The sequence below is a fragment of the Hyla sarda genome, chromosome 4 (assembly GCF_029499605.1).
Source record: "Hyla sarda isolate aHylSar1 chromosome 4, aHylSar1.hap1, whole genome shotgun sequence".
NCBI classification, from domain to species: Eukaryota; Metazoa; Chordata; class Amphibia; order Anura; family Hylidae; genus Hyla; species Hyla sarda.
Genome location: NC_079192.1, coordinates 322,497,591 through 322,522,854, shown reverse-complemented (window position 1 = coordinate 322,522,854; position 25,264 = coordinate 322,497,591). Strand labels below are relative to the sequence as shown.

General features: G+C 41.8%; 1 protein-coding gene across 11 annotated transcripts in view; it reads left to right on the top strand.

Moving 5' to 3' along the window:
* The window catches only part of SHROOM1 (shroom family member 1), a 79,660-nt gene extending 55,092 nt beyond the window's left edge, over nt 1–24,568 (top strand). For all 11 annotated transcript variants that reach the window (XM_056574961.1, XM_056574960.1, XM_056574953.1 and 8 more), the window contains 7 exons: nt 588–3,022; nt 5,283–5,350; nt 8,415–8,984; nt 10,406–10,930; nt 14,421–14,529; nt 14,647–14,919; nt 23,562–24,568. In XM_056574961.1, the coding sequence (XP_056430936.1) occupies nt 683–3,022; nt 5,283–5,350; nt 8,415–8,984; nt 10,406–10,930; nt 14,421–14,529; nt 14,647–14,919; nt 23,562–23,816 (4,140 nt within the window). In that variant the 5' untranslated portion in view covers nt 588–682 and the 3' untranslated portion in view covers nt 23,817–24,568. The remainder of the gene's footprint in view (nt 1–587; nt 3,023–5,282; nt 5,351–8,414; nt 8,985–10,405; nt 10,931–14,420; nt 14,530–14,646; nt 14,920–23,561) is intronic.
* The last annotated feature ends 696 nt before the right edge of the window (nt 24,569–25,264 follow it).

The following is a 25,264-nucleotide window of genomic DNA, read 5'->3' as shown; positions in this document are numbered from 1 at the left end:
TGTTATTGAGTCATGTTCTTTAAGAGAAGGATGTGGCCTTCAATTAAAAAAATGATTCAGTCCTATTTTCGTGTTGGCAGTCAAGATGTTAGCTGTACTATTATCCCCTGGACAATGTGTAAACATTGTTGTGCACACTTATTGGACTTTAATATGTAGTCAATTAAAAGTTACATTTTAAAACGGTTACTAATATTTTCTTGTAACAGTTTTTGGCTATTTATATAGGAAGTTTTTGGAAAATGTGGTTCACCCAACCTAATGGTCCAACAAAGTGTTTTCTTTTACACAATGCCACAGTCTTTGTTTGATGCTTGCAACATATTTCATTCTATTTATAGATATTAGAAGCAGTTGTCAATTTTTAATAATCCCTTTTTTGTTAGAGGTGGAGGATTGCAGGGTAGGTGACTACCTTTTATTTTATTTTTTACTTTTTCAACACATTGGACACTTTTAAAAATGTTTAGATTTGTATATCTGTAGATTCTTTGAGTACTTTACAAGTAGGTGCTGCCTAAGTACATATCTGTTTATCTGTTTTCAACAAAATCGTGATTTTTTTTTTTTTTGTGTTTACCCTTTAGATTAATCGGAAGATGAAAATGAAAGAAAATGACTATTCTATGAAACATCAAGATTTTTAAGCTGAAAAAAAGAATCCTGCCCCTTTCCTTTAGTGATGTCTTCATTTGGAAATGCAATAGAAAACTGGAGTATAAGAAGCAAAGGTGATATTTCAGATCTTCAGCATAAGCTGGTCTCAGATGGCTGTGCACTGAGTTCCTCGCCTATAAAAGCTATGGCTGCTGTAGTGGACTCTGCTTACAGTTCATTTTCTGGTAGTTCCTATGTTACAGACTATCAACCATTTCCTCATGGAAGTTGTCACTTGAATGAACAGATTTCTTATATGGACTCAGAATATGTGAAAGCTATTTATAATCCAAATGCAGAAGACCAAAAAAATATTCAGCAGAATTTGGGATGTGAAAATTCTACATCTAAAAATTATGATTTATCTCCAATGAGAATAAATAACTATACCAACCTTCAACACTTTGAACAGTCTGATCTAAACAGGGAATCTGAAAATCATTTCAGTCATAAAAGTAAGAGAAGTCCCACAAGTACAAGCGACCTTTCCTCTCCTGAGCACAAACTTTGTCGCCACTATAATGAAGATGACAGTCCTGTGTGGGTAAGGAGCACTGTACAGGGAGAATGGACACAGACACGTGTTATATCTTGCAGTCGGGAGGAAGAGGATTATCCTCAATCTACAAAATTATCACATAATGTAAACTGTACTGACATAAAAAATAATTCCCTTTCTCAAGTTAGTGCCTTAAATACAAACTGTGTTGAGCAAAAAGATTTTCAGACAATCCACATGAAAAGAGAAGAGCAAAATCCAAGCAATATGTATACGGATTATTGCTTGAATGAAGGAATGGCCACCAAAAGCACAAGATGTTCATTCAATGAACTTATGTCAGAAAAAAGTGAAGTTAGGAGTGGTTCTTGGAAGCCAGCTCAAGAAACCAATTGTTATAATCCTGAAGGAACAAACAGTGAAGGAATAGAGGATCTGGCACATACTCAAGTGTGCAAAGAACAATATCGACCAAAATCCCAGAACATGAAGGACCTAGAATGTGACAGTATTGGACAATGGGATATCAAATACAAAGGTTTGCACACAAAAAACAGCCAAACTCTTTACGTCAGGCCCAGTGAAGATTTGTTTGAACAACCTTCTAAAGCACTCAATCGTGAAGTCCCTAAAACATATGTCAGGAAAGATGCAACTATAAAACCTGTCCCTTTGATTTCTCAGGAACAAGAACTGTCTATGCCTTTAATTTCTGACTTTAGTGAATTAACAAGTGAGAAGATAACTAAGGCATCAACCCCAATGCTGTACCATCTTGCTGGGGGAAAGAACAGTTCTTGGCTAAACTTCAAAAATCAGGCTAAGCACTTAGATGCAAGTATAGAATCCAAGACATTTCAGCCAACGGGCAACTCTTCTACATCCCAGGTAGCTGAGCCAAAAAGGCCTTTCCATGAAACCAAAAGTCACTCACAAATTGTTGATAGTTTTGTCATTGACAGTAATGAATGCGACACAACTGGTAACTTAACTTCATCAGAAGAGAGTTTTATGTATGACTACAGGGAGAAACTCAAGGTTGCCCAAAAAAAGGTCTTGAGAGAAACCTCTTTTAAAAGAAAAGACCTGCAGATGAGTTTGCCAGTAAGACTAAAATGGAATGCACCCAAAAGGCCTTCCATTGATCATGTACGATCATATTCATTATCTGGCTCTAATGAAGAAGCTAAATTTGTCCAGCCGAAAGCAGTAGTGGACAACAATTACAAAAAAGAGGAACCAGAAAAGATCCTAATTTCCCGAATTGGCGGAAGAAAAAGACTCACTAAGGAGCAAAGGAAGTTATGTTATTCTGAACCTGAAAAACTTGACTATGTGGGTGTACAGAATTCTTTTTCTGTTTGGAACAATGAGGGATCAAGTGAAATCAAATTAGGTGAGCATCATAGGATGAAGTCTACAGACAAAGAACGAACGCTTTCATCTTCAAACCTCTCAAAGACAGAGTTAAAGCAAATCCAACACAATGCTCTCATTGAATATATGGAACGAAAAGCAAATCAAAGGCCCAGCAGTATTTACCAGTCTCAAACGCAAAAACTATCAGGACATAAATCTATGTCCGAATGGAAATGTTTGACAAATGAAATGTCAAGTAATGATCTTCAGCAACCATATTACCATAGAAGATCGACTGGAGCCTCTTCTTCATATGATGCTACAGTCACGTGGAATGACAGAATTCTAAAGATGAGTCCAGAAGATTCTTCAAATTTGGTGGACAAAACTGTGGACGGCAAATCTAAATCTTACCTTAATCAATCTCCTTTAAGTAACAACAAATGTTATTTTGAAGATTCAGCAGCCGTTTCCTTGAAAAACTTGAAATCCGTAAATCAAAATCAGGTACATTGTTTCATTTCTTACTAAAGGGGAAACTGCTTTGTTGAACATTCATAATTTCATGAGTATGTCTAGGCAGCATGTTATAGAGCAGGAGAAGCTAAGCTGATTATTACATAGATTCAGTATAATTTTTATATTAATTTAAAGGGGTACTTTGAAATCAGATAAAAATAAAAAAAATAAAAAAAAGAAGATTCTGCAGAAGCATATAGCATTACTTACCTGTCTTTCCCAATTCTAAAACCACCCAAAAAAAATTTGTTTTGGGAGTCTTAGTCATGTACTTCCTGGTATCTCAGTACTACAATTCCCAATATGCATTGCTTTCCCTCAGCTCTTTATCACATTCCTCCCATTTTGGCTACTCCCCTCCCAGAGCACTTCTGCAAGCCCACCCAGGACATCTTATTTCCCAACAGACTATTGCCGTCTACAGCACCTGCTGTAACCATTCCCTGTCAGCTCCTCTGCCTGTGGCACTGATTAGAAGAATGTCCCAATAAAGAAATGTATGTATATGTCTGTATATGGCAGGGAGATGGTGATGTAGACTGTAGGGGCTGGTCAGAGGGAGAAGCTGGAGCTCAGAAACAAGATTCAACAAAGCCTCCAGAGACAGCAGAGGATTATGCATTGGCTTGGGGGAAAGGGACCTGGAGATAATACACAACTTTCTGTCAGGGGGAAATCGCGTAAAAACATGGTAAAGCCAGTACAATTTGTCATAACCATATATTAGTAAGTGATAATCCTATTTAAAAGCCATTATCTAAAACCAGAATTTCCTTTAAAATCCCTGCTTAGTCTGATCCAGAGTCCTTTGGAAGGTTGTTAATCATTTTGTAAGTCCGTCCACTAGGTTTATTAGCCATAAATAAAAAATAAAAAAAAACTTAGTATTACATACTGATATGCTGATTAAAACAATTCATCCAACAGACCTTTCCTGTTCTATTTTGTGACAACAATTCACAACAATGGGTTGCAATTCATTTAATAAGGCTTTTGTGATATCTCATCTAGCTCTTTGTTAAGTAAGTACATGATATCCTTTTGATATGGATTAATGTGCGGTGAGCCAAAGGGTGTGAAGGTGAGGTGTATGGGGCAGATGTTATTAACCCCTAAATGTTTGTGATGCGAGGGCGTGGTTTTCCCAGTAACCACCCAAACGGTAGCGCCGCAATCCCTAGGTTGGGCAGGGTAATAATAGTGCAAGACCAGGTTAGGGTTAACGATAGCTTTACTGAGGTAGACAGATGGAAATAGTCTTTACAGCTAGGCCGGGATCCCGGAGAGGTGGCCAGTAACACAGAAGGACCTCGCAGCTTGCTGGGACTTGTAGTGACTTTGACATACTTTAGGACAGCCACGCTGACTATAATAAACTTGACTATAGACTTGACTGTAGGTAGTGACAGCAGACAAAGATGACTTGACTTACTGGCATGTGGCTGTAGGTAGGCTTGAGGCCTCCAGATATGCTGAACACTAGCTCTGAGATGTCTGGTCTTTGCTATGTCTCAGCAGGAGTCATAAGAGAGAGATTGTAATGGCTGCCCCTCTTATAGAGGAGGGCTGAGCAAGAAGCCCATAGGTCAAGCTGCAGGTCACCTGGTTAGCTGGTGCTCCCTGGGTAACAAACATGTGACAACAACATCATGTGACTAACTCAAAGGTCCTTAAAGGTCCTTTATACCTAACACACATGACACTATACATAATATATATTACTATGGGGAGACACTGCAGAAGAGCCCCTAGGACACAGAGGGACTTAACCTGACAGGGCCTAAGTACTGTATGGGACTATATCCCGTACTGGGACATCACAAATGTATACTTGTACACCAGCTTCAAAAATTCTAGTCTATTTATATAGATGATTCTGTATATAACCACCCACTTACATACCACAATGTTAAGTATGTTTACCATCATATACATAGCTTTCAATCTACTGTATGATATTACATCTACTGTAAAGTCTGTTAAAACCCAGTATCTTAATGATAAGTATTATAGAAGAGTCACATGTCTCCTTGAAGAACAACTGTTCTACCAGTTAGACTGTAATATGGCACAGCTGAAGGAAAGAAAAGGCTGTATTATACCAGTTGCTAGAAATTGTATTGATGCCATCCATTTTAATCTGTACAGAAAGTTTACATATAACTCAGGATTTTGATACTTTTATAGATTGTTCAGCAAATAAAAATGCTTTCGTGTTTTATCCCTAACTGTACTTTGACTCTTTCAGGTATCAGCTGGGCACTTGACTTCCTCAACATCAGCACTTACAAGCAAGAACCATGTTTGTGATAATAGGTGAGAAAAGGAATTTATTCATGACTATATAACAGTATAGAATGATATTCTGTGCCCAAATCATAAGCAAAATCCTAAATCAAATACAAATAATAGAAAATAATAGAGGAGCAATACTTTAGCCTCTCCCAGAAAAAGCAGGGTTTGTAGAGGTTCAGTTTGCACCCATAGTAAACTATATAAAAACTGAATAACTTTGTAAATGCATTGTGCTACTTCTCTTCTACTCATCCTAGTTTACAGTTTGTATTATTCTCCAGAGCTGCATTAACAGTTTTGTTTGCTTCAAAGCAGAAATCAGACATGAATGGGAACCAATTTAATAGCCAAGTGAGCCCAGGCAGCTTTTTACAATACCTTCTTTGCCTTATATAAAGAGCATCAGATTAGAAATGGCTTCTTAGGATCAGGAATTGGGGCGCTGAACCAGGCATGGAGACGTGAAGGTAAGTTGAACCAACTTCGATTTATTACCCATAATGCAACGCATTTCGCTGCACACCTGCAGCTTCATCAAGCTTCAAGATGCCTGATGAAGCTGCAGGTGTGCAGCGAAATGCGTTCATCGTGAGTAATAAATCAAAGTTACCTTCACGTCTCCATGCTTGGATCAGCACCACAATTCCTGATCCTAAGAAGCCATTTCTAATCTGATGCTCTACTACCCAGGAATGCTGCAGACTGGCTCATTACTATATGCTTTCACCATTGTTGTGTATGCTGGTACACAACAACCTCTGGTAAGCAGTGATTCAACCTCCCCCTCCCAGGTGTCCTTCTAGTCAAGAGATACTTCACAAGGAGCACCTTTCCTCTTTATTCCTTATATAAAGAGGGACACCACCTGCTTATGCTGCTCTCTGTTTGATAACTGGGGTTTTATGTCCCTTGTGCTCAGCAACAGTGGGGTGCTAGATGTTGAACACACACCTTTGTTACTCTAATAGTCTGTTTAAATGACAGGAAAAAAAACCACACCATACAGTATGACATTGGTGTCCCCTTTAGGCTGCATTCACACCATGTTTGGGGCATACGGCAGATGTATCCTGCAAAGAATTTGAAAAGCGGTTGTTGCCGGGCCACCATTAGTTTCAATCAGCCAGATGCCGTTAGCTAGTGACTCTGGTCGGCTCATTTTTGGACTGTATCCGATTGTTTGCCAGTCATCTGCGGTTTTCATTGTGTAAAAAAACAAACAGATACTGTCCATAATTGACCCCACTAGCTAACTCTGTCCGACTCATTGAAATTAATGTGGTTTGACACGGGTTCTGGAGGGACTGTAAGACTGGAATCCTTGTGACTTACAGTGAATGTGTTTTTTTTTTTTTTTTTTATCTGATTTGTGAATTGTATATTTCATGTTTCCTACATTATTATGGAGCAGCCATACTAGATAAGCTGTGTTATTAAAGGGGTATTCAGGCCTTAGACATCTTATAGTCACAAATGGAGGGGGCGTGGCGTGACTTCATGCCTACGTCTCTGGAGCAACCGGATGCTGCACTGAGAATGTGGGGGTGGGGGTGGGGGGTCCCTGCTATCAGAAATCTTGCCCCTTTAACATGCAGAGATATAGTCTACAGCAAGCCCCTTGGACATAGACACAATAATCTGGAGCTGACCCTACTCATTTGTATGGAAGAGGTTTCTAGGCATTTTCTGTGACGTGTGCAGAGTTAATTTTGCAGAGAGTGGGAAGGCTAAGGCTACATTCACACCACGATCTGACCTTCCGATGCACAGATACGATTTTGGAAGCTCAAATCGCCTGAAATGGTATCTGTGCATGGATAGGTACGAACAGATACGGAGCCATTAACTATATTATGGGGCTGCGGACCCGATTGTAGTCAGCTAGTGACTACAATCTGGTCATTTTCTCAGGGGATCCAATTTTTGACTCTGACTGAAAATCATAGTCTGCCACAATTTTCAGTCAGAGTCAAAAATCGGATCCTCTGAGAAAAGGACCAGATTGTAGTCACTAGCTGACTATGATCGGGTCCGCAGCCCCATAATATAGTTAATGGCTCTGTATCTGTCCATACCTATCCATGCACAGATACGATTTCAGGCGATTTGAGCTTCCGAAATTGTATCTCTGCATCGGAAGGTCAGATCGTGGTGTGAATGCAGCCTAAGCTGTGAGCTATGGCTGTTGTGAATGGCGTTTTACCTATACACTGGTGTCACTTTTCACTGTAATCCTGACTGTGATGATAAGAAAAATATTGCCTGAGAGTGATCTGTACAGAGCAGGTTTAGCTTAGTATAAGTCTTAGCATTTCAGGGCCTCCTGGACTCTGCACCAACATTATAGAAGCACAGACAGATATATGAAAGGTACCATGTCCTAACAGCTATCTAACAGTGTCAGCAGTCTGGAATGTGAATTTCTTCTGACACATTCCCTTTTAACCCGTGTTGGATAATTTCATCTGTTATAGAATTCTTCACATTTCGGGCCTTTTAAACCAGTCTTGGTGTAACTGCTAAGGATCATACAACTAATAATTTCTTAATCTTTCAGCACCACCTACTGTTTACATTGTGATAATGCAAAATAGTTTTTATAACTAACTCTGATGCATTAGAAAGAGTAAAAATGCAGCAAAAATCTACATTTCGGTCATGCCTTCAAATCTTCACATATCCCATGTACCCTAATTCCAAGAGCCATCTGTTTTTTTTCTTCTTTTGTTTTTTTTTCCTTACCTCTACTTCATCTAATATGCCATACTGACTATTCTATATGCTAGATTGGACTTTATTCCAATGTGGGAATTGCTGGACAACATCTGTTTGAGGAGGTACCTGTAATCTTTTATGATCAGTGCATCCGTGTAGGTCCAGATATTACAGCTATAACACCAAAGGTAGAGTACGGTTTAACTAAAGTGCAACACTAATATGGGCGGCACTGTGCCTGAAAGCCTGAAAAAGCTCCTACCTTCTCTTGGGGGTCAGACCCTCACCTATTTTTCATGGTTGACCATTTCACAATTGTTTCATATGTCTCCCATGTTTTAAAACAAATTTTCCTTTTTTTTTCTAATAGACTGTCTGCTACAATGGATAGCACTGCATATGAGAAGGAAGAGGTTTGCAATGCTAGGGCTAGAGGAAAGTCCATGGAAGAATTAGGATCTTCAGACAGAATAAGGCTTTCGATGCTGAGTCAAAGCTCAGAGCAGCTTTCCTACATAAAAGGCTCTGTGCTCAGCACACAGTCAGAAAACGCAAGAAGTACATCTGTGGTCCATCAAGACATGCTGAAGGCCAGTCCCGAGCCAAGAAGCCGGCCCAGACAAACAAGTAAAGAAGATTTGCTGGAGCCCCATAGATCGGCACATGAGAGACAGTCTAGTCCCCAGACATCAAGTGGCATCTCTTCTCCTTCTCAGTTTAAACCTAGGACTACAGAGCAATCACAATATATACAAACAGAAAATGAGGCTTTTGCACAGCCCAACATTATCAGCACAGATGATGCTTTGAGACCCCCAAACATGTCAGTGGAAGACCCTAGACAGCCAATATTTCAATCCGAAGAGGTTCAACAAGCCCGCAGCCCCGTACATATGCACTCTCAACTACTACAAGCAGCTATGAGTATGCGCACGCCAAGGTAACACAAAGACCTATTGAAACATTTATATAAATATGTATGTAAATTAGTACGTGCTTATTCATGTATCTCAAAGGGAACCTGTCGCCATGCAAATGCTATCTAATCTATGTGGTCCATGTTATAATGCAGAGCTGAGTAGAATGATAAATAGTATATCTCTGTGGGAAAAGAATTAGTATAACTTGTCATTTATTCCATGCTTAGGAGTCCAGTGGGTGGTTCTATTATTATGTGGCACTGTCCACTGGACTCCTAAAAATAAAAAGATCAGGCAGCATTCTAATCAATAAGTTACACGTTATACTGAATCTTGTCCCACAAATACAAGTATAATATATATCTCAGCCTTTCTGTACTATAACCAGGACTCAAGTACTGCAGGAACATGTGGGAACTGAGTTCCTGCACTTTTTTCACAGCAGGAACAATGTTCCCATTAGCAGGAGTCCTGCAGGACCAGCCCTTGACTGGAAATCTTGGGTGAGTTCCCACACTTTTTTTCCCAGGACTTGACCTCTGACTATAACACAATGCCAATAGATTATTTAGCATGTTCATGGGGACATGCTGTATTCCCGTTATGCTGGCCATAAACATAGGATAGCTATTGGGCAGGTATGAATATTTCACTTCAGAGATGTTAAAGCGGTACTCCACTGTAAACATCTTATCCCCTAACCAAAGGGTAGGGGATAAGATGTTAGACCGCGGGGGTCTGGGTTCGTACCCCACCCCCCCATTCATGTCTATGGGAGGGGGCGTGATGGCTAGTACATATCCATCACGCCTCCTCCCATAGACGTGAATGGAGTGGGTGTTGGAGCAGGCATTGCCGATCATCAGGCATGGAGCGGAGTTCGCTACGTGCACCGAATGACAGGGGTGCCACAACGGAGATCGCGGGGTCCCCTGCAGCGGGACCTCCGCAATCTAACATCTTATCCCCTATCTTTTGGAAAGGGGATAAGATGTTTACAGTGGAGTACCCCTTTAAAAGCTTAAGTCTATCTCTTGTGGGAACAAAGGGTTGGATATGTTAAAATTCACAAGGCCCAGTGATTCTTTCCCCACGACATCTATTGTTGGGGCGAGAGTTTTCAGGCCCTAATAAAAATTCTATTTATTAGTATCTGAAGTCATCGGGTTTAGTGAACTACATTATGTATTTGTTTTATAGCCATACAAATGCACAGATAGATAGTATCTCTGAGAACAGGTCTTTATTCATAAAATGTCTGATATTAGTACAGTCTCAGATTGATGAATTTTCTTCTTTATAGATAAAGGTAGAGTGACCTTGTCTAAAATATGCAGTACTTACATGGTTTATTATATATCAGCCTGTTTTCAGTCTTATAATATTGGCTAGTATGTCTTTTGTATGGATCTTTGCAGTGACTTGTGGTTGTTTCTTTAAGCTTTGAAGCCAATGAAAAAAGTGTTCCCTGGTACGATAATAAAGTAAAAGCAGAAGTGAATGACCTTGGTGAGAATTCAGTATTTAAAGGGACAGGTATCTCTGTAACAGAAAACCAAGATTCTGGAGAAGTAAATGAAGAATCACAGTCCACAAATAGTGAGCCGATAAGACTTGTGCAGCAGAAGAATTTTGACATTGCTTCCTCCAGCCATAAGAATGGAACAGAAATAGCCAGTTCTTCTACCCATGGTGAGAACAATGCCAATGATGAAGCTTTTGGGCAGAAGTCCTGCATGAAGGAACAGGGTGATGCCCCAAGGGAAAACTCGACCACCTTAAAATCCCAAACGGAAGAAAGGTACACAGAGCTAGTAAAGGAGATTACTACAATGGATAAGTCTCTGGTTGATGTTCTTAAACCTCTACCTGTACGGGAATCTGCAATGGGCCTCATGAAAAGCCTCTTCTCTGTAGACATTTCAACAAGAGAGCATTCCAGAAACCGAGAATTAAAGAACAACACGTAAGTGAATCAGTTGAATTCAGCTGATGGGTTTAATACTATATGAATCTAGAAAGGATGAATAACTATACTTTTGGAGGGCCTATTCCAGAGATACCTCTTACTCTGCCGTTTTCCTAAATTTTTACCTGCTGCCTTTTCCCGGCTATACTCATGGTTGCCTTATCTGCTCTCTTTGCCTCTTGTGGTGTTCTAGTGGTTTTTAGTTACCTTTACTATTAAAATTCCTCGTTTTACCATCAAGTTTATTATAGAAGACTAGGTCGCACCATTTGGTGGGTAAGAAAGAATATGTTGGGAGCATTGTCAAAGAAAGAGAATGTGAGAAGAAAAAAAAATATTGAGTGGTGCCATGATGGATCCCAATGAGACTGGACACCGATATTAATCTTAATTTTACATTTAATTTGACTGGCAGTCTATGTAATATTGGCACCAGTAAAGCTCTTTATAGTATGTCACAATATTAAATTGCCATTGACCATACCTTCCCTGGCTGATTACTAGGGGGTCATCTGTGAATGAAAACAACCTTACCACATGATTCTCAAGGGCCAGGTATGTCATTGTTATGTGACACCTACCATGACTTGGAATACCATAATTATATAGAGAGGTGCTCTGATGGTCAAAAGATTAGGTTAAGCAGGGCAGCATATTCTACTATTGTTCTCTCTCATCCTACAATTATGTTGGTACTGCCACCAAAATGCTTAACGCCAGAATAAATGGCACAGGTGCTCTTTCCTTTACCCCATCCTTGTCCAGACATCCTTCCTTTACCAGACAACTGGTGCAACATTTGGATACTGTAATGCCGGTCACAGAGGTCACATATTCTAGTATGCTGCCATTCATATAATTGTGGCTCCCCGGGGGGGGGGGGGGGACTCTCCGCTATTGGGGAAAAAAGTCTCCAAAATCTTTCCAAATTACCAAATACTGTAGTGTACTCACTTCAGAGTGTAATTACTTATAAAACATGGTAAAAAGCAATATAACAGTAGAATCTTTAGTGCAGTTTAATCATCCCTTTTCATCCAATGCCACTTCATTCCTCCCCCCTTGAACTCCCTGTGCCACTTTATTTCCCCTGAGCCAAATCATCCCCCCCCCATCTCTTGTGCCATGTATCTTTTCCCATTCCCTCCTCCCCTGTTGTTCTTCTTACCTGGCCAGCAGGCTCAGGTGCAGGGACTCTCAGCATGTTTGACATTCTCCTGAGATCCTCTGCTCTGCACTCACTGAAAGGCTGTAAACAGCAGCAGCTGCCAGCAGTGAAGAGTGACACTCCTGACGTCATTTGTTAGTGCCAGCCACTGCTGCTCTTAGTAAGTGCAGCACAGAGGATGTCAGGAGAACGTCAAGCCCCTACACCTGAGCCTGCTGGCCAGGTAAGTAGAACAACGGGGAGGAAGGAAGGGGAAAACTGATGTGGCACCAGGGGTAAGGGGGATGATTAGACACAGGGGGATAAAGGATAAAGGAGTAATGAAATGACACAGGAAGATGAAATGGCACATGTGGAATAAAAGGGGGGTTATGAATTTGCACAGACGATAATAAAAGGGGAAAGAAATGTGACCAGCAGGCATACAGAAGCAGGAGACTACTGTTTAAACAGCGGTCTTCTGCTTTGTGCCGGGGCTGCTGCAGGGGTGCAGTGTGCCCTGGCCCCTTACTGGAGTATTGCAATAAATGGAGGAAAAAAGCGGAGGTAGCGCCGGGTGCGGTGTAGGTCTTTAGCCGGTGTTGGTGGGTACCCAGGTGGGGGTAGCGTATTCCTTGCCAGTGATGGTAGCTTGGTATGCAGGCCAGCAGCGCGAGGGCGGAGCCCAGAGGAGAGTCCGTAGAGTAATACAGAGGTATAGGAAAAAAAGCTGCGATGGCGCTCCCAAGGAAATAACCCGAAGTCGTGGGTATTGGTGAAAAATAATTAATTTATTCTTATAGCATAAGAAATCAAAGAAAATAATAAATATAAAGCAAGACGCGTTTCGGGAGTCACAGTTCCCTTTTTCAATTGCAGGTGGTTGCTGTATGGCAAGGTAACAGGTGTACGTGTTTAAATACATAAAAAATTGCGCCAAAACCAGGTGAGCTGGTGACGTCATGTGGGGTAGATTCCAGGGCCAGGTGAGGGCCGGGCATTAAAGACCTATATAATAAAACATACTCAATGAAGGAGCATGAAAACCACATAAAACATGTAAAACATGGGTATAGTCTTTTACATGAGTATTTGGAGTTCAAACTGAACCGTGAGAAATGTCCGTGGTGGCGACCAATCAGGAAGCTGCCGGCGTCCGTGGGACCAATCAGGAGGCAGTAGGAGGAGGCTGTCATCACTGTGCAGGGTTGCCGCTGTGGGGAATGAATGGAGACGAGCCCCTCGAAGCTGATTGACCGCTTGCTGCGAGAAGGTGAAGAGGTGGCCAATCAGGAGCGAGCCGTACATGGCTGTGTACAGTTACGCTGTCATAGGGGAACATAGGCCGTATGGGGATGTAGTCCAAAGATGTGTAAAGGGATAGTGGGCGGGATGCTGATTGGCTGTTCGTGACAGCCCTTACACATCTTTGGACTACATCCCCATACGGCCTATGTTCCCCTATGACAGCGTAACTGTACACAGCCATGTACGGCTCGCTCCTGATTGGCCACCTCTTCAGCTTCGAGGGGCTCTTCTCCATTCATTCCCCACAGCGGCAACCCTGCACAGCGATGGCAGCCTGCTCCTACTTCCTCCTGATTGGTCCCACGGACGCCGGCAGCTTCCCGATTGGTCGCCACCATGGACTTTTCTCGCGGTTCAGTTTGAACATCCAAATACTCATGTAAAAGACTATACCCATGCTTTTTTATATGTTTTATGTGGTTTTCATGCTCCTTCATTGAGTATGTTTTATTATATAGGTCTTTAATGCCCGGCCCTCACCTGACCCTGGCATCTACCCCACATAACGTCACCAGCTCACCTGGTTTTGGCACCATTTTTTATGTATTTAAACACGTACATCTATTACCTTGCCATACAGCAACCACCTGCAATTGATAAAGGGAGCTGTGACTCCCGAAACGCGTCTTGCTTTATATTATTTTCTTTGATTTCTTAGGCTGTAAGAATAAATTAATTATTTTTCACCAATACCCACGACTTCGGGTTATTTACTGGGGTATTGTCTGTACACCCTGATGGCGGCCCTGTGTACAAGGAAGGGCCGGCACATAAGTCTGGTTGTCCCCTATCGGGAGTGTTTTGACCCCTATTGGGTGTGTCCACTACTGGGAGTGTCCCCTATTTGGAGGGTGCAAATACATTAAGTTTTATGGGACTCTGCTGGGGAATAAAAAAAACTGTCCACTATTGGGAGGTGTCTCCTATTGGGAAGTGACCACCAAGGGAGATTATACTGTATTGACACCACGAAAAATAGTAAAGCTATGGATGTGAAATATTTAAAAAAAATATTTGTTTTGCTCAAATTAGGATAAATACTGAAGGTCTATCGAAATCACATTCAAGAACTATGTTGCCAGAAAAGTTCAATAACCAGAAACCGGGTGTGGAAAGCCTAGATAACATCACTTTGCTGAAGGTTAGTGAAGATATAAGCTATGTGGTTAACCATGGGTATCTATGACCAAGGAATAACATCAGCTAATGTAGATTGTTGATAACTGTTTTCTTTATTGTATTTTTTGCTCCTTTACAGATAGAACTTATTTCTAGCATCACTTCACTATTGGAAGAACTTTGTGGTGAAAAGGAACTTCTCATTTCTGAAATCAGTAAAAACACAAACCATGGCACAAATATAGATGCTGTTGTGAAGGAAGTATGTAAGCCCAATGAATATGAACGATACATGATGTTTATTGGAGACCTGGAGAAAGTGGTGAGCCTCCTGTTCTGCCTGTCAGTGAGGCTTGCCCGGGTTGAAAATGCTTTGAGCAAAATTGATAAGGATACGGATGCAGAAGAAATGGTAAGTTTCCTTCTTTAAAAAACTGGTTATACACAGTGCAAGAAAATATATAAGAAAAGTATAAGTTCAAGCTCTCAAGAAACCACTCTAGTATTAAACGGAAGTGTCTATCACTGACACAAGTTTATTTTAAAGGGGTTTTCTGAATACATCGATTTTTTTTATACATTGCTCTCCTACCTCACTTTCTTGGGGCTGCAGTGGTATCCCGCTGCATTGATTGGCTGAGCTGACCTTTACTGCAGAGACGAGTCCTTCTCAGATGGAGATGAGCCAACTGAGCCTGGCAACGGCACTATGATAGGAGAAGGGATGATGTCAGCTTAGGATAAGGGAGTAGGAACATTAACATGACATCCGTCAGGGCAGCCTAGCATACTTTGTAGCAAGATCACATGACCGTATGTTAGCAATCATTGCTTGCATACAGTTCCAGGCCGATCAGGAGACAACATAGGCAGGGCCGGTTTTAGGTTTAGCGTGGCCCTAGGCAAAAAGAGGGGCTCCAAAAGTCGTAATAGTGCACTAACCAGATTTGCACATTTTTGGTCACTTCAAATACCATAAAAAATAACTAAAAAGCAATTGAAAAATCCCATCAAAACAAAAATGGTACCGATAAAAACTACAAATCAAAGCATAAAAAATGACCCTCATACATCCCCATATACAGAAAAATAAGAGTTATAGGGATCAGAATAGTACAATTTTATATTTTTGTATAGTCCCCCCACATTAGGTTGGCAGTACAGTTCCTCCACATTAGGTTGGCAGTACAGTTCCTCCACATTAGGTTGGCAGTAAAGGTTCTCCCACATTAGGTGTGCAGTACAGTTCACCCACATTAGGTTGGCAGTAAAGTTCCCCCCACATTAGGTGCAGTACAATTCCCCCCACATTAGGTGCAGTACAGTTTCCCCCCACATTAGGTGCAGTACAGTTTCCCCCCACATTAGGTGCAGTACAGTTCACTCCCACATTAGGTGCAGTACAGTTCCCCCCTCCCCCCACATTAGGTGCAGTACAGTTCCCCCCTCCCCCCCACATTAGGGGCAGTACAGTTACCCCCCCCCCCCACATTAGGTGCAGTACAGTCCCCCCCACACACACACATTAGGTGCAGTACAGTTCCCCCCCCCCCCCCACACACACACACACACATTAGGTGCAGTAAATTGTCCCCCCCCCCCACATTAGGTGCAGTACAGTCCCCCCCCCCCACATTAGGTGCAGTACAGCCGTCGTCGCCCCCCCCCCCCCCACACACACACACATTAGGTGCAGTACAGTTCCCCCACACACACATTAGGTGCAGTAAAGTGTCCCCCCCCCACATTAGGTGCAGTACAGTGTCGTCGTCCCCCCACATTAGGTGCAGTACAGTCCCCCCCCCCCACATTAGGTGCAGTAAATTGTCCCCCCCCCCCCACATTAGGTGCAGTACAGTCCCCCCCCCCCCACATTAGGTGCAGTACAGTCGTCGTCGCCCCCCCCCCCCCCACACACACACACACACACATTAGGTGCAGTACAGTTCCCCCACACACACATTAGGTGCAGTAAAGTGTCCCCCCCCCCACATTAGGTGCAGTACAGTGTCCCCCCTCCCACATTAGGTGCAGTATAGTTCCCCCCCTCCCACATTAGGTGCAGTATAGTTCCCCCCCACATTAGGTGCAGTATTGTTCCCCCCACATTAGGTGCAGTATTGTTCCCCCCACATTAGGTGCAGTATAGTTCCCCCCACATTAGGTGCAGTATAGTTCCCCCTCCACATTAGGTGCAGTATAGTTCCCCCCCACATTAGGTGCAGTATAGTTCCCCCACATTAGGTGCAGTATAGTTCCCCCACATTAGGTGCAGTATAGCTCGGAGCTATACTGCACCTAATGTGGGAAACTATACTGCACCTAATGTGGGGAGCTATTAGCTCCCCACATTAGGTGCAGTATAGCTCCCCACATTAGGTGCAGTACAGTTCCCCCACAGACATACAGCCTTCAGCCATATACAGTGTATGGCTGGAGGCTGAATGTCTGTGTACTGCCCCACTTCAGTGTTCCGACCACCGCTCCTCCGGTCACGATCTACTACTATAGACCATAGCAGTAGGTCCCGGGACCGGAGGAGAAGTGGTCAAACACCGAAGATGACGTGCTGCCAGCTGGTGCTGGTGACTTACCATGCCAGCCGGCACGCGTCCTCCCCGCTCCTCCATTGCTATGGGCGCACGCACAGGACGTCGATGATGTCCCTGCGTGCGCTACCTCCCGGCGGCCCCTGCATTTTTAAAGTTAACGTGGGGGCCGCCGCAGAAAGGTAACTGAGACATCCTTGTGTCCCGAAAAGATCTGCAGGCTGCTCAGTGGCGTATTTGTGACATCACATACATTTGCATATTCAATGTGAAAATATAAGTAATCATTTATATCAAACATGTATTTAAGTGAGAGATTTATCAAAACCTGTGCAGAGGAAAAGTTGCCCATTTACCCATAGCAACCAATCAGATCGCTGCTTTCATTTTTAACAAGGCCTCTACAAAATGAAAGAAGCGATCTGATTGGTGGCTATGGGCAACTCAGAAACGTTTCCTCTAGACAGGTTTTGATAAATCTCCCCAATAGTGATAATGTAAATGCCGTATACCAGTGTGTACAAAGTGATAAGCTGTGCTCCATAGTCATGATTCTGTGTATATATTTCTAATCAGTGCGCTGATCCCTTCCCTTACTGCTTTATATTACACATAAGGAGCGCGACCTGATGGATTACTATCTCCGGTGAGTGTCAGCCCACTGAAATATATACACAGAATCATGAGTATCGTGCACTCTTATGACTTTGTACACATTGGTATAAAGCACTTGCGTTATCACCATGTATATAGGTCACTAAAATACATAAATATGATCACTGTAATATGTTATATTTTTACACTGAATATGCAAGTGAATGTTTTAATTTTGCGCATGGAATATGCAAATGCATGTGATGTCATGAATAGTTTGACCTATAAAAGCACGTGATGTAACATATTTTACTTGCTCGAAAAAAGTCTCATTGTGGGAGTTTACTACATTGGAGTGCCACTTCTCTACTTTTTTGTATTATCCGGGTTATAAGGCTAGGAGTCAGGCCTTTGGAGGCAGAGCACCCACGCCTGAGACTATAAGCCTTAAAGGGGTACTCCCGTGGAAAACTCTTTTTTTTTTTTTCTTTTAAATCAACTGGTGCCAGAAAGTTAAACAGATTTGTAAATTACTTCTATTTAAAAATGTTAATCCTTTCAGTACTTTTTAGGGGCTATATACTACAGAGGAAATGCTTATCTTTTTAGATTTCTCTGATGTCATGACCACAGTGCTCTCTGCTGACCTCTTTTTTAGGAACTGTCTAGAGCAGCATATATTTGCTATGGTGATTTTCTCCTGCTCTGGACAGTAAGTAAAATGGACAGCAGAGGTCAGCAGAGAGCACTGTGGTCATGACATCAGAGAAATCTAAAAAGAAAAGCATTTCCTCTGTAGTATACAGCCCCTAAAAAGTACTGGAAGGATTAAGAGTTTTTTTTTATAGAAGTAGTTTACAAATCTGTTTAACTTTCTGGCACCAGTTGATTTAAAAAAAAAAAAAAAGTTTTCCACGGGAGTACCCCTTGAATCACAGTACCGTAAGAAAGTAAGGCCTGGCTACAAGTATCACTAGTCCACCACTCCCTCCTGTCCGCAGGCTACTGCTAGCACTAGTCCTCTCCTCTGCTGTCCACTGGCTACTACAACTACCACCAGTCCAACAATGCCTGTTGTTCACTGACTACTACATCTACCACCAGTCCATAAACATCCTTGCTGCTGCTACTACCAGCCAAGCCAACACATACACCACCCATTTTAGGACACCAATCCTGTTGCAGTTTCCAACAAGAGAGCATTTCTGGTAATTTTTTCAACTTTTCAATGTTTAAAAAAGTTATTTCTTTTTCACTATTTTGAAACAGAAGCAACCCCCCAAAAGTGAGAATTTTTGAGGATTTTTTGCAACTTGTTTACAAAAGCTATTTCTTCGCTATTTTGGGACACCAATTCTTTTGTAACTCCTAAAAAGGGAGAATTTTTGGAACGCTTGGAAAAAGGCATCTTTAAACACTGGCAGGCATCTGCCAACAAAAAAGGGATACATTATGCAGCTTTATTTGTATATATTTATTTATTTATTTATTTGTATATATGTATACAAAATCCGTTAGCTCAGTGTGTTTTTAAACAAGCTGTTAGTTACCATGGGTTACGCCATAACGTTTTTTCATAACAACCTCAGCAATATTATAAACAATAAATAAATAAATAAATAAGCATATGGATAACCGCTTTTTAATGTTTCAGTGGCATCTAAAGGGCCAAGATTACTGTGTTTCTTTATATGAATAATTCACCACCTGGAGTATAGGTGTTTTAAAGGGGTACTCTGGAGCTGAGCATTCGGAACAAATAGTTCCGAAAGCTGAAAGCCGGCATCGGGGCTCGTGACATCATGGCCCCGCCCCTCGAGACATCACACCCCACCCCCTCAATGTAAGTCTGTGGGAGGGGGCGTGGCGACCGCCACGCCCCCTCCCATAGACTTACATTGAGGGGGCAGGGCGTGACATCACGAATGGGCGGGGCCGTGACGTCACGAGCCCCGACGCAGGCTCTAAGCTTTGGGAACTATTTATTCCGAACGCTCAGCACCAGAGTACCCCTTTAAACCTTTTGCACTCAAAACTACTTTTACTATTGTACACATTATAGTGCCATACGTTAACCCCTAAAGGACCCGGCCCATTTTGGCCTTAAGGACCAGACCAATTTTATTTTTGCATTTTCGTTTTTTCCTCCTCGCATTCTAAAAATCATTACTCTCTTATATTTCCATCCACAGACCCATATGAGGGCTTGTTTTTTGCGTCACCAATTGTACTTTGTAATTACAATACTTATTTTACCATAAAATGTACGGCGCAACCAAACAAATATTATTTATGTGGGAAAATTGAAAAGAAAACCGCAATTTAGCAAATTTTGGAAGGTTTTGTTTTCACGCTGTACACTTTCCGGTAAAAATGACATGTTTTCTTTATTCTGTGGGTCAATACGATTAAAATGATACCCATGTTATATGCTTTTCCATAATTGTACCGCTTAAAAAAATCTCAAACCATTTTAATAAAATTAGTATGTTTGAAATTGCCCTATTTTGACCACCTATAACTTTCTCATTTTTCCGTATATGGGGCGATATGAGGGCTCATTTTTTGTGCCATGATCTGTAGTTTTTATCAGTATCACTTTTGCTCAGGTTTAACTTTTTATAAATTTATATAAATTTTTTTGGGGAATAAAATGTGACAAAAAAGCAGCAATTTTGGACTTTTTAAAAAAAAATTACGTTGACGCCGTTCACCGTACGGGATGATTAACAATATATTTTAATAGTTCAGACTTTTACGCACGCAGCGATACCAAATATGTGTATTATGTGTATTATGTGTAGTATGTATTTTTTTAAAGCTTTTTTGGGGGTAAAATGGGAAAAACGTGTAACAAAGGGGGAGGGGATTTTTCACATTTTTTTACTTTTTTATTTTACATTTTTTAACTTTTTTTTTTTTTGTTACACTTTTTATGCCCCCATAGGGCACTATTCATTACAATCAGTTGATTGCTAATACTGTGCAGTGCTATGTATAGCACACAGCACTGCTCAGTATTATCAGTGATCTTCTGCTCTGGTCTGCTCAATCTCAGACCAGAGCAGAAGACCCTGGGAGACGGCCGGAGCCAGGTGAGGGGACCTCCGGCCGCCATGCTGGATGATCGGATCCCCGCGGCGCAAAGTACCGCAATGCCGCAGATGCCGTGATCTGTATTGATCACGGCATCGGGGGGGTTAATGACGCACATCCGCGCGATTGCGCATGTCCGCCATTACCGGCGGGACCTGCCGGCCATGACGTGAGCACCTCTCCGGTGCTCGCGATCATGTCGACGCGTAAATGTATGTCATGGTGCGTTAAGTACCACGTCACCATGACGTACATTTATGTCCATTGTCGTTAAGGGGTTAAACAATTGTTCTTTATAAGCAGACACATGTTATACCACATACCTTAGACCAGAATTTGAAAATAATAACAAAATGTATACAAAGGTGTGTTTCTGCTATTTATTTATTTATTTATTTTTTTGTTTGTTTGTTTGTTTTTTTGCTTGTTTTTTTTTACAAAATAGTAATAATAATAAAAAAAACATTTTTCTCTCATTTGGAAGAAATTGAAAGTTCACTGTGTGACAAAAAGCAAGACAAACATATTTTGGGCAGAGATTTCCAGACAAAAAACCTTTAAGAATGCAGCATTCCCAAAAGTGAAATTTGCTCCAAAAGGACAAAAACACTCACCACTATGAAAGGGTTAAGTGAGTTAACACATCATACATCACAGGGCCTAGAGAAACCTAACATCCCAATAGTTAGTGATGACCGCATTAGGTAGAGTTTCAGAACCAAATGTGATTCTTGGTTGCAGTAATAGGTTCATACACAAGTGGGCGCTGTTACATCATAACTCTACTGTGATTTTCAGCAGAAGGATCAGTAGAGATAATTGGTAACATAAACAGTCATCTGCATTAAGACATTACCATTCATATTCTTGGCAACTGGTTGGAAAATAGAGACACAATCCCTGAATCACATTTATTATTTTGGCATTAGAACAGGAGCAGTTATTTGAAAACCATTTTATGTAGATTCCAACAATTTTTCAGAACTTAAACTCTAATTTACTGGAGAGAAATCTCCAGACAGGATTCTGACCTGCACAGACCTTATTTATTTTTTGATTTATAGATTTCCAGATTCTTTACTTTCTATTGGTAGATTCTACACCCTACTAGCGTCTTAAAGAGAATTCACACATAAAATGTTAAATTAGGCCATGTCATTGTAAAACTCTAAAGGAAGGTTTGGCTATTCCTTTTTATTTACTATGGGTACATTTTAGTATTTAACAAAGGGCGCCATTGGAAGTGCAGCAGGATCGATTGACATATTGGCATTGGCTGATGGTAAACTGATATTGATCAAACAACTGACCAATTCATCCCCTCTTGATACCAGTCCCATTAGCTGATAGGGTTAGTCTTAGCAAATGGGGACACTGTGTGATGCCGATTAAAACTATCTGAAGAAAAAAAAAATGAGTATTAAAGGGTACCTCTCATCAAATAAACTTTTGATATATTTTAGATTAATGAATGTTGAATAACTTTCCAATAGCATGTTAATGAAAAATATACTTCTTTCTATTGTATTTTTCCCGATCAGTCCTGTCAGCAAGCATTTCTGACTCATGCTGGAGTCCTAAACACTCAGAGCTGCCAGCCTGCTTTGTTCACAGCCAAACAGGTTGTGAACAAAGCAGGCTGGCAGCTTTGAGTGTTCTCCTTTGTGAACAAAGCAGACTGGCAGCTCTGAGTGTTTAGGACTCCAGCATGAGTCTGAAATGCTTGCTGCCAGGACTGGTAGGGAGACCCCTAGTGGTCATTTCTTCAAAGTGGCAAATTAAATAGAAAGAAGCATATTGTTTAATAACATGCAATTGTAAAGTTATTCTGCATACATTAATCTATAATATATCAAAAGTTTTTTTGATGAGAGGTACGCTTTAAAAACAAACTGTATTCCAAGACTTTACAACAAACTATGCGAAATCACTGTTTAGATTGTGCTACAAAGTAATAACTTAAAGGAGTCCTCTGCTTTAGTTAGTAGGGTCCCAGAAACCACTTGTCAAATGTGGTAAAATCAAGCAGTAGGTAATTTTAATTTCCCTACAAAACCCAACAGGGGAAATGAAGAATGTAAATCAATTTGTTGCCTGTGTAATGCCGACTCTGGCAGCGGCACACCTCCTCCCCGCCCTGACCAGCTCCCAGCATGGAGCTCTTTATGTAAATCATGCAGGTCCTGCATGATTGATGTACAGGGCTCCTTGCTGAGAACAGAAAGGAGGCAGGAAGGGGACGTGCCCCTCCGGCTGTTGACCAAAATTACCAGACAGCCTGAATATAAGTTCACAAACCAGGCAAAGTCAGTAAAAGTACTGTGTCTTACTGTACATCTCCTAATGCCCTAACTGATGGTGCCTGCACCTCTATACAGAGGTGAAAGTTGTTCTTCAGGGCCAAAACGGACTGTATCCTTAAGGGGTTAAGGATAGTCTTGCCAAAGCTGTGTGGTTAGGTTCACACAACAGAATTTCCGAATGGAATTCCGCTTTGAAATTCCACTTGGAAATTCTGTTACAGCCAAATCCCACTTCTGTCAATGGCATTCAGCTGCACAGTGAACATTACAGAATTTCCGCACAGAAATTCCATCTCATTCTTTTGGCGGAATCATCCTAGAATACATTGCAGTCTATGTGGACGGCAATGTATGCGTGGTCCTAGCACCGACTGATTTAGTCTGCACTGGTTCACTCGGAATCACCGGCCAGAGATACCACAGTGTAAACCTAGCCTTTTAATTTGATTTGTGTGTGTGTTTTTTTTATTCTAAAGGTTCCATTAACCCTTTATACCCATTGTACTTTTCAGCAATCATTAAAGGAACGTCATAACCTCCTGTCCAGGCAAAGAGAGGATGCCAAAGATTTAAAGGACAACCTGGACCGCAGACAACAAGTGGTTACAGGGATCCTAGCCAAATACCTAAGTGAGGCTCAGCTGGAGGACTACAGATATTTTGTACGGCTGAAGACCTCGCTCTTGATCGAGCAAAAAGACCTGGATGAGAAGATTAAATTTCACGAGGAACAGTTGGAAACTCTTCAGAACAGCATTTCCCCTTAGAAGCCCGCAGAAGGCATAGCCACATTCTTGCTGGCATTCCTTGTCATGACGGCAGAGTCCTTTGGGCTTTGAGATATTAACGTGTATTGGTGTTGATTAAGCTGCTGCTAAGACATAACAGAATTAGTTCTCCTAACCCGTCCGTAAGTGGGACTTGCTGAAAGCATTTATTCTGTCAGTGTTAAGCAAGTAAATAAAGTCCTTGGAAAGGTTCACAGAGAAGGTTGAAATTTGCATTAAAAGGATCCCTGAGCTTTAACAAAATTTTCTTTTTTTTACATGGGACATGTCAAAAGTTTTGATTGGTTAAAGTCTGAACATCCAGACCCCAGTCGATTGGTAAAACTAGCTGGGTGAAGCACGTGACATAGCGTTGCTTCTCCCCACTGTCTGTGCATGTGCCCCAAGACCACCCTATTGAGTTATATTACAAGGCCGTCTCGATCAGAGAGGGACAGAGCCAGGAGAAAAAGGATCTTAGCGTGGTCTTCTTCCGGATTGTTTTAGTGATTGGTCGAGATCTGACCCCAGCTGATAAAAACTTTTGACATGTCCCTAGGACATGTCAAAAGTGTGGTAAAAACTCAGTGACCCTTTAATACAACTGTGTGCCTTTTTTGCATAAGTTATCATTGTTTTGTCTTTTTCAGTGTTGTTATAACTAATAGTGTCCATGTTATGTTTCTTGATTGACTCATTTCAGTCATTTCAATAAAATATAGACATATTCCTGAATGTATTGTCTTTATGATAGCTCCTCCAAGCTGTCCATTCCTCCGCAGCTCCTTTTCTATCTTAGCTTCTGATGCAGGCCCCCGTGCTACCTATGCTACCTACATAGGAAGCTCCCTGCTTCCTAGTTACGTTTCTTTCAACTTTGTATGCGTCTTAAAGATGCACACACAGTTGAACAGTTAAAACCTACACTTACTTGTTGAAACCCAGGACATGTCCTGGATTCCCGGGAGGGGCCACTATCCCCTGTGGGCCCAGACCTTAAGGGACTACTCTGGCGCTTAGACATCTTATCCCCTATCCAAAGGATATGGAGTAAGATGCCTGATCACGGGGGTCCCGCCGCTGGGGACCCCCGTGATCTTGCATGCAGCACCCCAGTTAAAATCGGTCCCCGGAGCATGTTTGCTCCGGGTCTGATTACCCAGAGCGAACGCCTCCGCCCCCGTGTTTATCTGGAGACATCACGCCTCTGCCCCCGTGTGATGTCACGCTCCACCCCTCAATGCAAGCCTATGGGAGGGGGCGTGACAGCGAACATGCTCCGGGGACAGATTTTAACTGTGGTGCTGCGTGCAAGATCACGGGGGTCCCCAGCGGCGGGACCCCCGTGATCAGGCATCTTATCCCCTATCCTTTGGGTAGGGGATAAGATGTCTAAGCGCCGGAGTACCCCTTTAACATCTATTGGGGACCAGCCCGGGAGGCATTTG